Source organism: Triticum dicoccoides, chromosome 5A (assembly GCF_002162155.2).
Source record: "Triticum dicoccoides isolate Atlit2015 ecotype Zavitan chromosome 5A, WEW_v2.0, whole genome shotgun sequence".
NCBI lineage: Eukaryota > Viridiplantae > Streptophyta > Magnoliopsida > Poales > Poaceae > Triticum > Triticum dicoccoides.
The window spans coordinates 440,559,336-440,572,111 of NC_041388.1; the positions used below are offsets into that span (position 1 = coordinate 440,559,336).

The window sequence follows — 12,776 nt, forward strand, 5'->3', positions numbered from 1 at the left end:
AATACCATGTTTCAAAAACTCTAATTTAAATGTTTCAAAAAAACGGATTTTTTTTCATGAATGTTCACAAGACGTGGCCTACAATCCCTAAAAACTCCAAATACAAATTTGGATTTACCATTTTGGTTTCTTCCAAGAATATTTCGAATTCAAATTTGGAGTTTTTAGGGATTCTAGACATACATGTCTTGTGAAGAATCACAAAATAAATCCAGAATTTCTTGGAACTTACAAGCTTGATTTTCGTGGCATGGTACAATGTAATACTACATGGTAAGAAATAACATGTCATTTCTACCTCAAGATGGAGCTACATGTTACAATATATAGTATATATACGCCCCCATCACGCAAAATTTAGGGGCGCACTCCACATATATCAAAAACATGTACCGGGCTGTCTATGACCGACTGACTGACTCTAAACCAATACAACCGAGGACGCTCAACGATGACCTTGTAGAGATCTGAACGAACCATTTGCCGATTTCAGACAATTTCCACCCCTCCACCTATGTTCTCCAGAAAAGGAAAACCCAAAGAATGACTCACTGTAAGCAGCATGAACAGATTGGCTGTCCAAGCCCACTTGCAAAAAAGAACTCTCCACCTGAGACTGAGTCATAGCAGTATCCCCAAAAAATGTTGTTTGTCACCTCTTGCTCCACATTCATCTTGTCCCTAACTACTCACTGATCCATGAGTAGGTCACCAGATACATATTGTCTTACTCGGCCACCCTCTCGTAGAAAAGGATGTAAGCCTCGCAGTTGAGAACCTCCTCCAGAGAGGTTTCTCTGACGTGTGAATCGCTCGCGTAAAACCAAGACTTGGAGGAGCGGCTCTGCTGCTGCCGACCCCCTATCTTGCCAGATCTTACATATGCAACATAATGCCCCCCTGTCATGCTTCCCATGTGCTCGACAACAGCTACCAGCCGATAAGTGGTGATGTCATTATCCTTGGATCTGCGTATTAAGGAAAACAGTTAATTTCCAAAGCATACAATCCAATTTTAAAGTCCGTAAATGACTCTCTCTGCCCATAAATCACAGATACGAATGGTGCACAATAGGTCCCTAAACTTATGCGGGCATGTCACTTGGGTTCTAAACTTGAGATAACACATATAAGCATACTAAACTTGAGAGCTACACATGTAGGCACCTACACTTGTACAAGTGTGTAAACAGAATAACAAATTAGATCAACTAGAACAATATTTGTTGTATATATGCTGAAAAATGACAATACTAAAACCCAGTTTGAGTCCCTTAGTGTAGACACAAACTGGTGAGCAGTCAATACAGCTTACCGTATATGCCTTCGAATCTAAATCATATATGTAACCTCCAGATTCACATTGATTATGAAAAGATTTCATGCATTCTGCTTTCTTTCAGGATATGGACATGGCAGACTTGAATCAGAGAATAAGATTGTAAACAATGTGTAGAAAAAATATCTGCGGAGAATGTTCTAGGGTTTTACAGCCAATGAATCGTCATCATATAATATTTAATTATTTATCTTTTCAGTTCTCTATGTTGACAAGAAACATATCTATGATTAAAATAAGAGCATTCTGTTCTATCATTATTAAAGAAAGATCCACCAAAGTAAACAAGTGGGGAAAGGAATAGTGTCAAATTTTATCTAGTCATATCATTGTGGCAAAATCCTACATGCAATTGCTACTTTAGCAAGCCATGGACAGACAGTGGTGCCCCCTTGTGGCTACTAGGAACTACAGCTGCAGGCAAGCAGAAAACTGTTGGGTTGATTTTATTTTGGCAAATTCAACTGAGTTAGAAAAATCAGTACCTTGGGTCCATGTACGGTCGTATATCGAGTGTCTCCTTAAAGCGCACATGCCCTTTCAGTTTCCTGAACCGACCATGAGAGTCATGGCTGAATCTGTTCAAAGTAATCGTCAATACAGGCGGTGCCTTGCTGATAAGAATTCTTCTCATTGCAGCTCTGAAAACCTTTGTTTCATCCTCTTTCTGTTTATTTTGGTTATCTTGTCCTTTGTGTGCCTTGACAACCACCTTCATTCTCTTCCTCCTTCCGATATTCCTTGTGAAGCCATCTTCATTATCTTTGGCGCTCGGTAAGATGCTTTGCGTCTCAGGTGGAAGGCTACTAGTCACAACTTCTTCAGCATTGGCACCACCAGATTCAACCTTTTTGTCGCTAGTAGTACTGCAAGAGGCCGAGTCATTGTCGCCACAACTCACTGGTGCACTTGTTTCTTCAGCGGCTACATCCACATTATGACCATCGTTATGCTGCGCAAAGTCATGCGGTTGCTTACTGGAAGATGTAAATTCCACTGCTGAGCTGTTCAAATCCCTACACTCCTGGTGGTATGTTTTACTGTCTGGCTGCTCAGTAGTGTCAACGTCTGGAGAATTACCATCAGAGGTGTTTTCAGCATCAACCAAAGAAGGATTTGCACACACCCCTTCGTTACAGCACATGTCAGGATTTACATTGACAGAGCAACCATCAGTTGCCATAATCTGATCAATGTCCTCTTTTTTGCTGCAGCTCGGGACCTTATCATCAACATGTTTTTCATCACCACTTGCCATCATCTCCGCACTGTCCTTTCTATCATTGGCACTAGCTGCCGTCTCCTCACCCTCTTCTAATTCATTGGTGTTTGGCTGTGCAACAGCGATAGAACAATGCTCACAATGCCAAGATTCCGTTAGCAGCTCTGGCTCAGTATACAATGACAAGCAGCCCTCAACTGATACGGGAGCATTACTATCATCCACTTCATCATCAGCACTATTGCTACTCCAAGCCATCACATCAATATCTCCAGTTGTGCCAGTTTCTTTCTTAGCATCAGAAGTTATTTCAGGCTCACCAAACATATCACCGATACCAAAACAGTCATCTTGTTCCCCATCTCCGCCATATAACGGCTGTGTGTGATTTTCTGCTGCTAGATAATCAGCTGGATGAGGACCAAAAACTATTGGATTCTGTGAGCTTTCTGCAGTTTCATATATTTCTTCAGCAGTGGTGTCAAATTCTTTGTAAGGAAGCAAGATCACAGTCTGTAAACAAGTTGCATCATCAACAATGTTCTCACCTGAGGGATCAGAAATCAAGGCCTGCTCTTTGGGCAAGGCATCATCTCCACTGTGAAATGAACCATGTATGGCATCGTTGCTGTTCCAGATCTGTCCTGCTCCAGTCGAACATGCAGAATCAAGAATCTCAGACTTCGTTTCATCTGCATCAGCAAGATAATCTAACCAGGAAATGTCATCCTCCACATTAGAAGTGGCCTTCAGCTCTTGGTTGGGAACAGAAGCACATGACTCACTGCATTCAGAGGGCTCATGTTCTTTCTCACTGACAACCTGTCCTAACTCTGAACCTGGAATCTGGGAATCATTGCCTTCAGCAATTGTTTGTACTTGTTCTTTGCTGCTCTCCGCTATTGCAGGAGACACTCGGGTAGGAACCTTTCCATATCTGCGATTTTTGTTCCTATCTCGTATAGACTGCTTGGTCCTCTTTGCTGGTGGTGATGAAACACTCTTGGCTGGAGGTTTCCTTGATGGAACTGGTAGCGAGAGATCAAGGAATTGGTCGTGCTTAACAGATCCGTGTGTGCATTCTGTGCTGGAGACAGTACTAGACAGCTGACCCCCAAAGATGGAGTCAACAATTGTAGGAACCCCAGCAGCACTGGAAGCATCCTCCGCTGCCTTCCGCGCTTCAGTTTCCTCCGTGCCTAAACCATCAAGAAAACAGCGGAGCAATTCATGACTGTCCTGCATCTGGTAGCCTTTGAACTGAGGGTATTTCGAGCAAATACTTGAGAAGAGGCTCTTTGGGCTCAGTGCACCTCCTGCATCATTTGAAGCACTCGTTTCCACAAACAACTTCTTCAGTGACATAGCAATGGCTCCTATTGGAACATCTGGTCCTAGCATCTTGCTGCGAAACTTATCAAGCGCTAGGAGGCTCTGCAGCACTGCATTGAAGAAACATGTATTTCCAAGATTCGGCAGCCCTTTAATCACATTACCATGGCTATTAGCCAAAACCAATGCATTGCTCTCCACCGCACCAAGAACCACCTTCTCAACGGCTGGCGCTGCTACAACTGTCTCCACTACAGGCAGCTCGATGGACACCTCATTTTCGCATGACAAGCAATAAGCGATGGTTTGTTTATCATAGCGTGCAGCCCACCAGTGCCGGTCCTGCTTGGCATGCCTTCTGGCATGGCCGTATGGCTTGGTATCTGACACGGCGCCGCCGCAGAAGTGCCGGCCGCAGTCCAAGCAGACCCACAAATCATCATTCTTCTCCGCCTTGGCCTGCGTCTTGGCAGCAGCGCCTTTCTTCTTCTGCTGCTTACCGCCTTTCTCCTTGCCACCCCCGCCGCCTTTCTTCTGGGGGGCCTCCTCCCGGCAGTGCTCACACGACGCGAGATGCTTGGCAGACACGATCTCCCGTAGGACCTTGTCCAAGTGGCGACTGTCACGGCTGTAGTGGCCGCACTGCTCCCAATCGCCGGCCGAGACAGCCGCTTCCTCGACGTCCTGCGAGGCCTCGTCGCCGGATCCAGCATCGGCCAGCGGCTCCCGCTGCTGCGCCTTCTTCGCCTTGGCCTTCACCTTCTTCCCCATCTCTCCTGAAACACACGGATCCAATCAAGCCCAAGGAAGATACCAGCCGACAGCTACACGGCCGCCGTGGGCGGATCCAGATGGGGAAATTTCTGGAGTTCGGCGGGGTTTAACAACTAACCGGTGGAGGACGGGATGGTCATACCTCAGGAATCAACCAATGCTCGAAATCGGGGACGGAGTTGGGGCAGCAGGGACGCGGCGAGGCGGGACGGGAAGCGGCGGCGGCGGCGACGCGCGGGAGAGGCGGGGGCGCGCTGCTCGGGGGCGGAGGCTTCGTCGGCAGTGGAGCTAAGCTACGCCGGCGCGGCGGCAGCTGTGGCTAGGGCAGGGAGATGCTTCAGGGCCGGCGCCGCACTGGGTGGGATTGGGGGCACGGAGAGGAAAAGGAAGGTGTGCCGATACGCCACGGAACTCTGAATACGAGTCGGGGTATGAACAATCTGTCGTAATCTTTTCGGCTACGAAAAGACTTAAAGGCTTACCCCTCCATTTTATGCCTCCGTTCCAAATTACTCGTCACAGAAATGAATAAGAATTAAAATACATCTAGATATATTCATTTCTGTGACGAGTAATTCTTAACGGAGAAAGTATAATATAAGAGCGTTTTTGACATTAATGTGAGTAATTCATTAGACGATACACGAATGCGGAATCAGTTGCAATATAGGAGTAGATTTGATTGTATCCAATATGAATATTCAAGTTAATAATATATGAACTAAAAAATACATATGATATATAGTGTTGTTTTAGATATGATATATAATGTTAATGTATAAATGTGTTGTCTAGTCTTTTTTATCGTATTGATTTTTTGATTGCATTGGCTAGAGCACACTTTTATATGGTACAGAGGAAACCAATTCTTTCGAGCCCACCCACCCTTCTTCCACTGCCATGGACACTAATCCTCTAGCCTCCCCCCTCCCCCACTCCTCTGATGATGATGCACCAGCACCGGGCGGCGTCCTCCATGCTGCCTCGGTGAGCGCCCCTCCTGCGCCCCCGGCCACCCCAGCGCCATCGCCCGCTCCTGACGTGTTCCCCTCGTCCGTCCTGTAGATGATCGACATCCGTCACCACGTCTCCATCACCCTGGACCTGCACGCCGGCAACTACGCGCGGTGCCGTCACTTCTTCTTCACCATCGTGGGCATGTTCGGTGTCCACGACCACCTCGTCGCCCCGGCTGTCACGTCGCTCCCCGAATGGGTCATGGTCGACCACTACGTCGTGCATTGGATCTATGCCACGATCAGACGACACTACTGGCGTCCTCTGGGCCGCCATCGAGGAGATCCCCTGCGACAATCAGCTCTCCCGCGTCGTGTACATCGACGCGGAGTACCACGCCGTGGTCCAGGGTGACCTGACGGTGATGCAGTACTTCACGGGCGTGGAGTCCTTCACCGACCAGCTTCGCGACCTCGGGCAGCCGGTCGGCGACGTGCGGCAGTTGTTCCACATGCTACGCGGCCTCAAGCGTCAGTATCATGGTGCAATCCCGCATCTCACCGTGCGTAATACACTGCCCACCCTTCTACAGGCACGCTCCTTCCTCCTGCTGGAAGAGCACCATGCGGAGCAGGCTACTCGCCTGTAGTCTGGTCACGCGCTCATCGCCGCACGTCCACCGGCCGCCCCTGCAGCTCCACCTGCTCCCTCCGACAGGAATGCGGGGCGTGGGCGTGGTCCCAACCATCGCCGAGGAAGCGGCAACGAGGGGGGCACATGTCTTCATCTTAGTCTCCAGCACTGCCTCCTCCGCGTTCGGCTACCCTACCAAGCCAGGCTCCAGGCACCAACTCCTGGATCGGCATGGTGCAAGCCTGGCCCATGTCGTGGCGCGCACCCAGCGTCGGCTGATGCGGCTTGAAGCTACGCCGGTATTTCCCCAAAGAGAAAGGGATGATGCAGCATAGCGATGTTAGGTATTTCCCTTAGTGATGAAACCAAGGTTATCAAACCAGTGGGAGAACCAAGCAACAACATGTAAACGGCCCCTGCACACAAATAACAAATACTCGCAACCCGTCGTATTAAATGGGTTGTCAATCTCTTTCGGGTAACGGCGCCAAAAATTGGCAAACAGGCGTGAATAAATTGTAGTAGATTGATAGATCGAACGCCAAATAAAATAAATAAGAAGAAATTGCATCAAGGTATTTTTGGTTTAATAGATCTGAAAATAAAAGGCAAATAAAATAGATCGCAAAGGCAAATAATATGAGAAAGAGATCCGGGGGCCGTAGGTTTCACTAGTGGCTTCTCTCGAGAAAAATAGCAAATGATGGGTAAACGAATTATTGTTGGGCAATTGATAGAACTTCAAATAATCATGATGATATCCAGGCAATGATCATTATATATGCATCATGTTCAAGATTAGTAGACCGACTCCTGCCTACATCTATTACTATCACTCCACACATCGACCGCTATCCAGCATGCATCTAGTGTATTAAGTTCATGAAGAAATGGAGTAATGCAATAAAAACGATGACATGATGTAGACAAGATCTATTTATGTAGAAATAGACCCCATCGTTCTGTCACTGGGATCAAGCACGTAAGATCGAACCCACTACAAAGCACTTCTTCCCATTGCAAGATAAATAAATCAAGTTGGCCAAACAAAACCCAAATATCGGAGAAGAAATACGAGGCTATAAGCAATCATGCATATAAGAGATCAAAGAAACTCAAATAATTTTCATGGATAAAAAGAGATAGATCTGATCATAAACTCAAAGTTCATCAGATCCCAACAAACACATCGCAAAAGAGTTACATCATATGGATCTCCAAGAGACCATTCTATTGAGAATCAAACGAGAGAGAGGAAGCCATCTAGCTACTAACTACGGATTCGAAGGTCTACAAAGAACTACTCACGCATCATCGGGGTGGCACCAATGGAAGTGGTGAACCCCTCCGTGATGGTGTCTAGATTGGATCTCGTGGTCCTGGACTCTGCGGCGGCTGGAATTGATTTTCGTCGACTCCCCTAAGGTTTATGGAATATTGGGGTATTTATAGAGTAAAGAGGCGATCCGGGGGGCACCCGATGTGGGCAAAACCCACCAGGGCGCGCCTGGGCCTCCAGGCACGCCCTGGTGGGTTGTGCTCCCCTCGGAGCAGCCCCCAGGTGCTTCTTCGGTCCATTGGTTGTATTCTGGTCCAAAAATCCATAAAAAGTTTCGCTGCGTTTGGACTCCGTTTGGTATTGATTATCTGTGATGTAAAAAACATGCAAAAAATAGCAACTAACACTTGGCACTATGTCACTAGGTTAGTACCAAAAGATGATATAAAATGGCTATAAAATGATTATAAAACATCCAAGATTGATAATATAACAGCATGGAACAATAAAAAATTATAGATACATTGGAGACGTACCACCGGCATCCTTGGTCCACGATCTGGCGTCCCACAACAGCAGGTGTTCTTCACATATGACTCGCCCAGCGCCAACTCCAGCACAGCGCCCCTGCCGCCGTCGCCCTACGGGTACGACACTTATCCTTCCATCCTCCCCGACTTCACCTATGGCTCGCCGGGCGCCAGTTCTAGCGCGGCGCCCCGCCATCCCAACCATGGGACATGGGTGGTCTACAGACGGCACTCCAGGCGCGCACACCTCGCAGTCGCCACCTTCCAGCACCTCGGACTAGTACATGGACTCCAGGGCGTACTCGCACATGACCTCCAACCCTGGTACTCTCCATTCCCTTCGCCCTTCCTTTTCTCCTCGTGACATTATCGTCGGCAATGGCGGCCACCTGCTGATCACTCACACCAGGCGCGGCACGCTTATCGCCAACAACTCGTCCTTAGAGCTTCACAATGTTTTGCTTTCTCCTTCGATCATTACCAATCTCCTCTCTGTTCATCGCCTCACCCGCGACAACCCTGTTTCTGTGGAATTTGTCTCTTTTGGGTTTTCTGTTAAGGATATCCTCATCCGCCTGGTGATCTGCTACCTCTTGAGCATGCGTTGGTTTTCCCTTAAAGAGGAAAGGGTGATGCAGCAAAGTAGCGTAAGTATTTCCCTCAGTTTGTGAGAACCAAGCTATCAATCCAGTAGGAGGCTACACGCAAGTCACCTAGTACCTGCACAAACAAACAAGAACCTCGCAACCAACATGATAAAGGGGTTGTCAATCCCTGCACGGTCACTTATGAAAGTGAGATCTGATAGAGATAATAAGATAAATATTTTTGGTATTTTTGTTGCATAGATTGAAAAGTAAAGATTGCAAAATAAATAGTAAACTAGAATTGTAGATCGGAAACTTATAAGATGTAAAATAGACCCGGGGCCCATAGGTTTCACTAGTGGCTTCTCTCAAGATAGCATATATTACGATGGGTGAACAAATTACTGTCGACCAATTGATAGAAAAGCGCATAGTTATGATGATATCTAGGCATGATCATGAACATAGGCATCACATCCGTGTTAAGTAGACCGAAATGATTCTGCATCTACTAATATTACTCCACACATTGACCGCTATCCAGCATGCATCTAGAGTATTAAGTTCATAAGAACAGAGTAACGCATTAGGCAAGATGACATGATGTAGAGGGATAAACTCAAGCAATATGATATAAACCCCATAATCCCCAAGTGCAGGGAATCATCGTAGAAATTTCCAAAGGTGGAAGTGATAAGTATGGAGCGTCAAACCCACAAGGAGCTAAAGGTAAGATCAATATTCTCTCAAGCCCTATCTGCCACTGATATGACTCTACGTACACTGAACGTTTGCTTCCAACTAGAAGCGAGAAATAAAACTACGTTGTGGGTATGAAGTGGATAACTTTGTATGAGATCGGAGAGCTAAAATATGAAAATAGGTGCTATTATCATAAAGTTAGAATATATTACTCCCTCCGTTCCTTTATATAAGGTGTATTTGTTTTTTGATAAAATTCCAGAATGTAAGGTGTATTTCTTCCAATTCCACATAATTCCCTTGTTAGCCCTCCAGAAAAAGGGAAAGAATCTCTCTTGTGATTGTCTGTATCTCTCCTTGTAGCAAAACAAGGAAACTATCTCTCTTTCGATTGCATATATCTCATACTTTTCTCGACTAACTGATTTACTTGCCACTAACAAATAAATTTGCCAAGGGTAATTTCGTCCTAACATGTCTATAATTATGTGCCTTGGTCACCGTGTCAAAAATAATACACCTTACATAAAGGAACGGAGGGAGTACTAAATACTATAAATAGCGAGTGTGGAATAATGGTGGATCGGTGTGCAGAATTGTCCTAGGCAATTGTTAACAAGACCGATAGTCATCATGGCAATTTCATATGAGGGAGAGGCATAAGCTAACATACTTTCTCTTCTGGGATCATATGCACTTATGATTGGAACTCTAGCAAGCATCCGCAACTATTAAAGATCATTAAGGTAAAACCCAACCATAGCATTAAAGCATCAAGTCCTCTTTATCCCATACGCAACAACCCCCTTACTCGGGTTTGTGTTTCTCACTCACGCAGCCCACTATAAGCGAATCATAAACATATTGCAACACCCTACAGCGGGAATCCCTCACGCTTGCGCGACACGGAGGGCACCATAGGATAGCACCAAAATAAAACATCACTACAAAAAAAGACACATCCGTGACATTTTGGGCCGAACGAAATTTTTTTTCTGTCATACATATGACACTTCTATGACGATAATTGTGACAAAACCCGGTATCATCATAGATGTGGTGGGCTCCTACTTCTATGACAAAAAATCATGATAGAAAATGGGCTTTTCGTCCTGGGAGGGCCGGAGACGCAGCTGCATGACATTCTTTGGGCCGTCCATGATGAAAAAAATCGTGGTAGAAGCGAGGGGGAGGAAAATTTCGGGGAGTTCCCGGTTACGGTGGGAGGTCGGGGGCCGAGCGATGCGCGTTTCTCTCGTACATGTACGCGCGTGTGTGCGAGGCGTTGGCTCTAACTAAACCCGAGCGAGGCGTTGGGCTCTAACTGAACCCGAGCGATTGCACTGCAGGCTACGTGTTACTGAACTCGAGCAATCGATCGATGGTTGTTAACTGAACCCGATCGAGCGATTCCTTGGCTACTGCTGCTAACTGAAGCCGATCGATGGGATGAACAGCAAGCATTGCGGGGGGGTGGGGTGAGGTGGATGAACAATGAGCGGTGGCGTTGCCTCTGGATGAACAGGACCCCGTGGTGTGGTGGAGGGCAGGATGAACAGTAGACGGTGGAGGGGTGCCCGTGGAGTCCCGTTTTTGCCCGGACGCACTTCCTTGCGTGCGAAGGTGTAGCTGGTGGGTCCCAGCAGTCAGGGGGGAAATGCTTTTTTCATGAAATATGGTGGCCCGTCCGGTGGGTCCCTGCTGTCAGGTGGAGGAATCATTATTTTCCTCGTAATAAGGAGGCACTTCCTTGCTGCCGCCGTGGACCCAACTGTCAGCCTCTCCACGTACAGTCCACGTCTGATGGAAGTCGTTCCTTGACCACGTTGACCACCCCGCGCCAAGAGCACCAGGGCGGTGGAGGACGGCGAGGCCTAGTAAGGGGACGACGGGGAGCCGAGGAAGACGCGGTAGTGGAAGCCCCCGCGCGCGCGGAGAGGAGTACGAGGGTTCACTGGTTCGGCTGCGGTGTGAGGCTGCCGTCGCCGCAGGGCCTGGCCAGCGGTGGGAATAGTAGGGGGCGGTGAGGCCTCCACGGCAGCACAGCCGGCCACGGGAGGCAGGAGCATGCGGCACGACCGGCGCTGCTTTGGGCGGCTGGAGCAAGAAGACCAGAGATTGAAGAAGCACTACGGCCGTTGGATGGACATCATACGGTCAGTGGAGCTAGAATCGTTCATATTGACTAAAGTTGACAAAGGCCCCCGTCCCAGTCAACTTAGTAGGCCCACAAGTCAGCCTCCCACCATGGTGGGTCCCGGCTAGCAGGGGAAGTATTCATTTTTTTGTGCGTAATAAGGAGGCACTTCCGGTGGGTCCGAGCTCACAGCGGGGGGAATGTTTTTTTCGCGAAATACGCTGGCCCGTCCGGTGGATCCGTGCAGTCAGGGGGAAATGTTTTTTTCGCGAAATAAGGTGGCCCGTCCGGTGGGTCCCTACTGTAAGGTGGAGGAATAATTATTTTGCACGTAATAAGGAGGCACTTCCTTGCGGCCGCCTGGACCCAGCTGTCAGCCTCTCCACATACAGTACTCTTCCGATGAAAGTCGATTGTTGACCATGCCGCGCCGAGAGCACCAGGGCGGTGGTCTGGACGACGGCGAGGCCTAGGAAGGGGACAATGCGGAGCCGGGGAAGACGCAGCAGCGGAAGCCCGCGCGGAGAGGAGTACGAGGGTTCCCTGGTTCGGCTGCGGTGTGAGGCTACCGTTGCCGCAGAATAACAGGGGGTGTGGGTGAGTAGAGGGATGGCCTGGCCAGCGGTGGGAGTAGTAGGGGCGGTGAGGCCTTCGCCTCATCGCAGCCGGCCACGGGAGGCAGGAGCACGATGTTGGAAATATGCCCTAGAGGCAATAATAAATTAGTTATTATTATTATATTTCATTGTTCATGATAATCATTTATTATCCATGCTAGAATTGTATTGATAGAAAACTCAGATACATGTGTGGATACATAGACAACACCATGTCCCTAGTAAGCCTCTAGTTGACTAGCTCATTGATCAATGGATGGTTACGATTTCCTGACCATGGACATTGGATGTCGTTGATAATGGGATCACATCATTAGGAGAATGATGTGATGGACAAGACCCAATCCTAAGCCTAGCACAAGATCGTGTAGTTCGTTTGCTAAAGCTTTTCTAATGTCAAGTATCATTTCCTTAGACCATGAGATTGTGCAACTCCCGGATACCGTAGGAGTGCTTTGGGTGTGCCAAACGTCACAACGTAACTGGGTGGCTATAAAGGTACACTACAGGTATCTCCGAAAGTGTCTGTTGGGTTGGCACGAATCGAGACTGGGATTTGTCACTCCATGTAAACGGAGAGGTATCTCTGAGCCCACTTGGTAGGACATCATCATAATGTGCACAATGTGACCAAGGAGTTGATCACGAGATGATGTGTTACGGAACG

At 47.8% G+C, this 12,776-nt stretch overlaps 1 protein-coding gene across 1 annotated transcript; it reads right to left on the minus strand.

The window, feature by feature from the left end:
- Positions 1-210: 210 nt before the first annotated feature.
- LOC119302179 (ubiquitin carboxyl-terminal hydrolase 1-like) lies at positions 211-5,059 on the minus strand. The gene is made up of 3 exons (XM_037579214.1): positions 4,810-5,059; positions 1,825-4,669; positions 211-968 (listed from the first exon to the last, which is right to left on the minus strand). The coding sequence occupies exons 2-3, from the start codon at positions 4,662-4,664 to the stop codon at positions 728-730; spliced, it is 3,081 nt and encodes a 1,026-aa protein (XP_037435111.1). The 5' UTR covers positions 4,665-4,669; positions 4,810-5,059; the 3' UTR covers positions 211-727.
- Between the last annotated feature and the right edge of the window lie 7,717 nt (positions 5,060-12,776).

Coding starts and splice junctions, on each gene's coding strand:
- LOC119302179 (XM_037579214.1), bottom strand. CDS start 4,664: ATGGGGAAGAAGGTGAAGGCCAAGGCGAAGAAGGCGCAGCAGCGGGAG. Junction 969..1,824: donor CGACCGTACATGGACCCAAG/GTACTGATTTTT, acceptor CTTAATACGCAG/ATCCAAGGATAATGACATCA.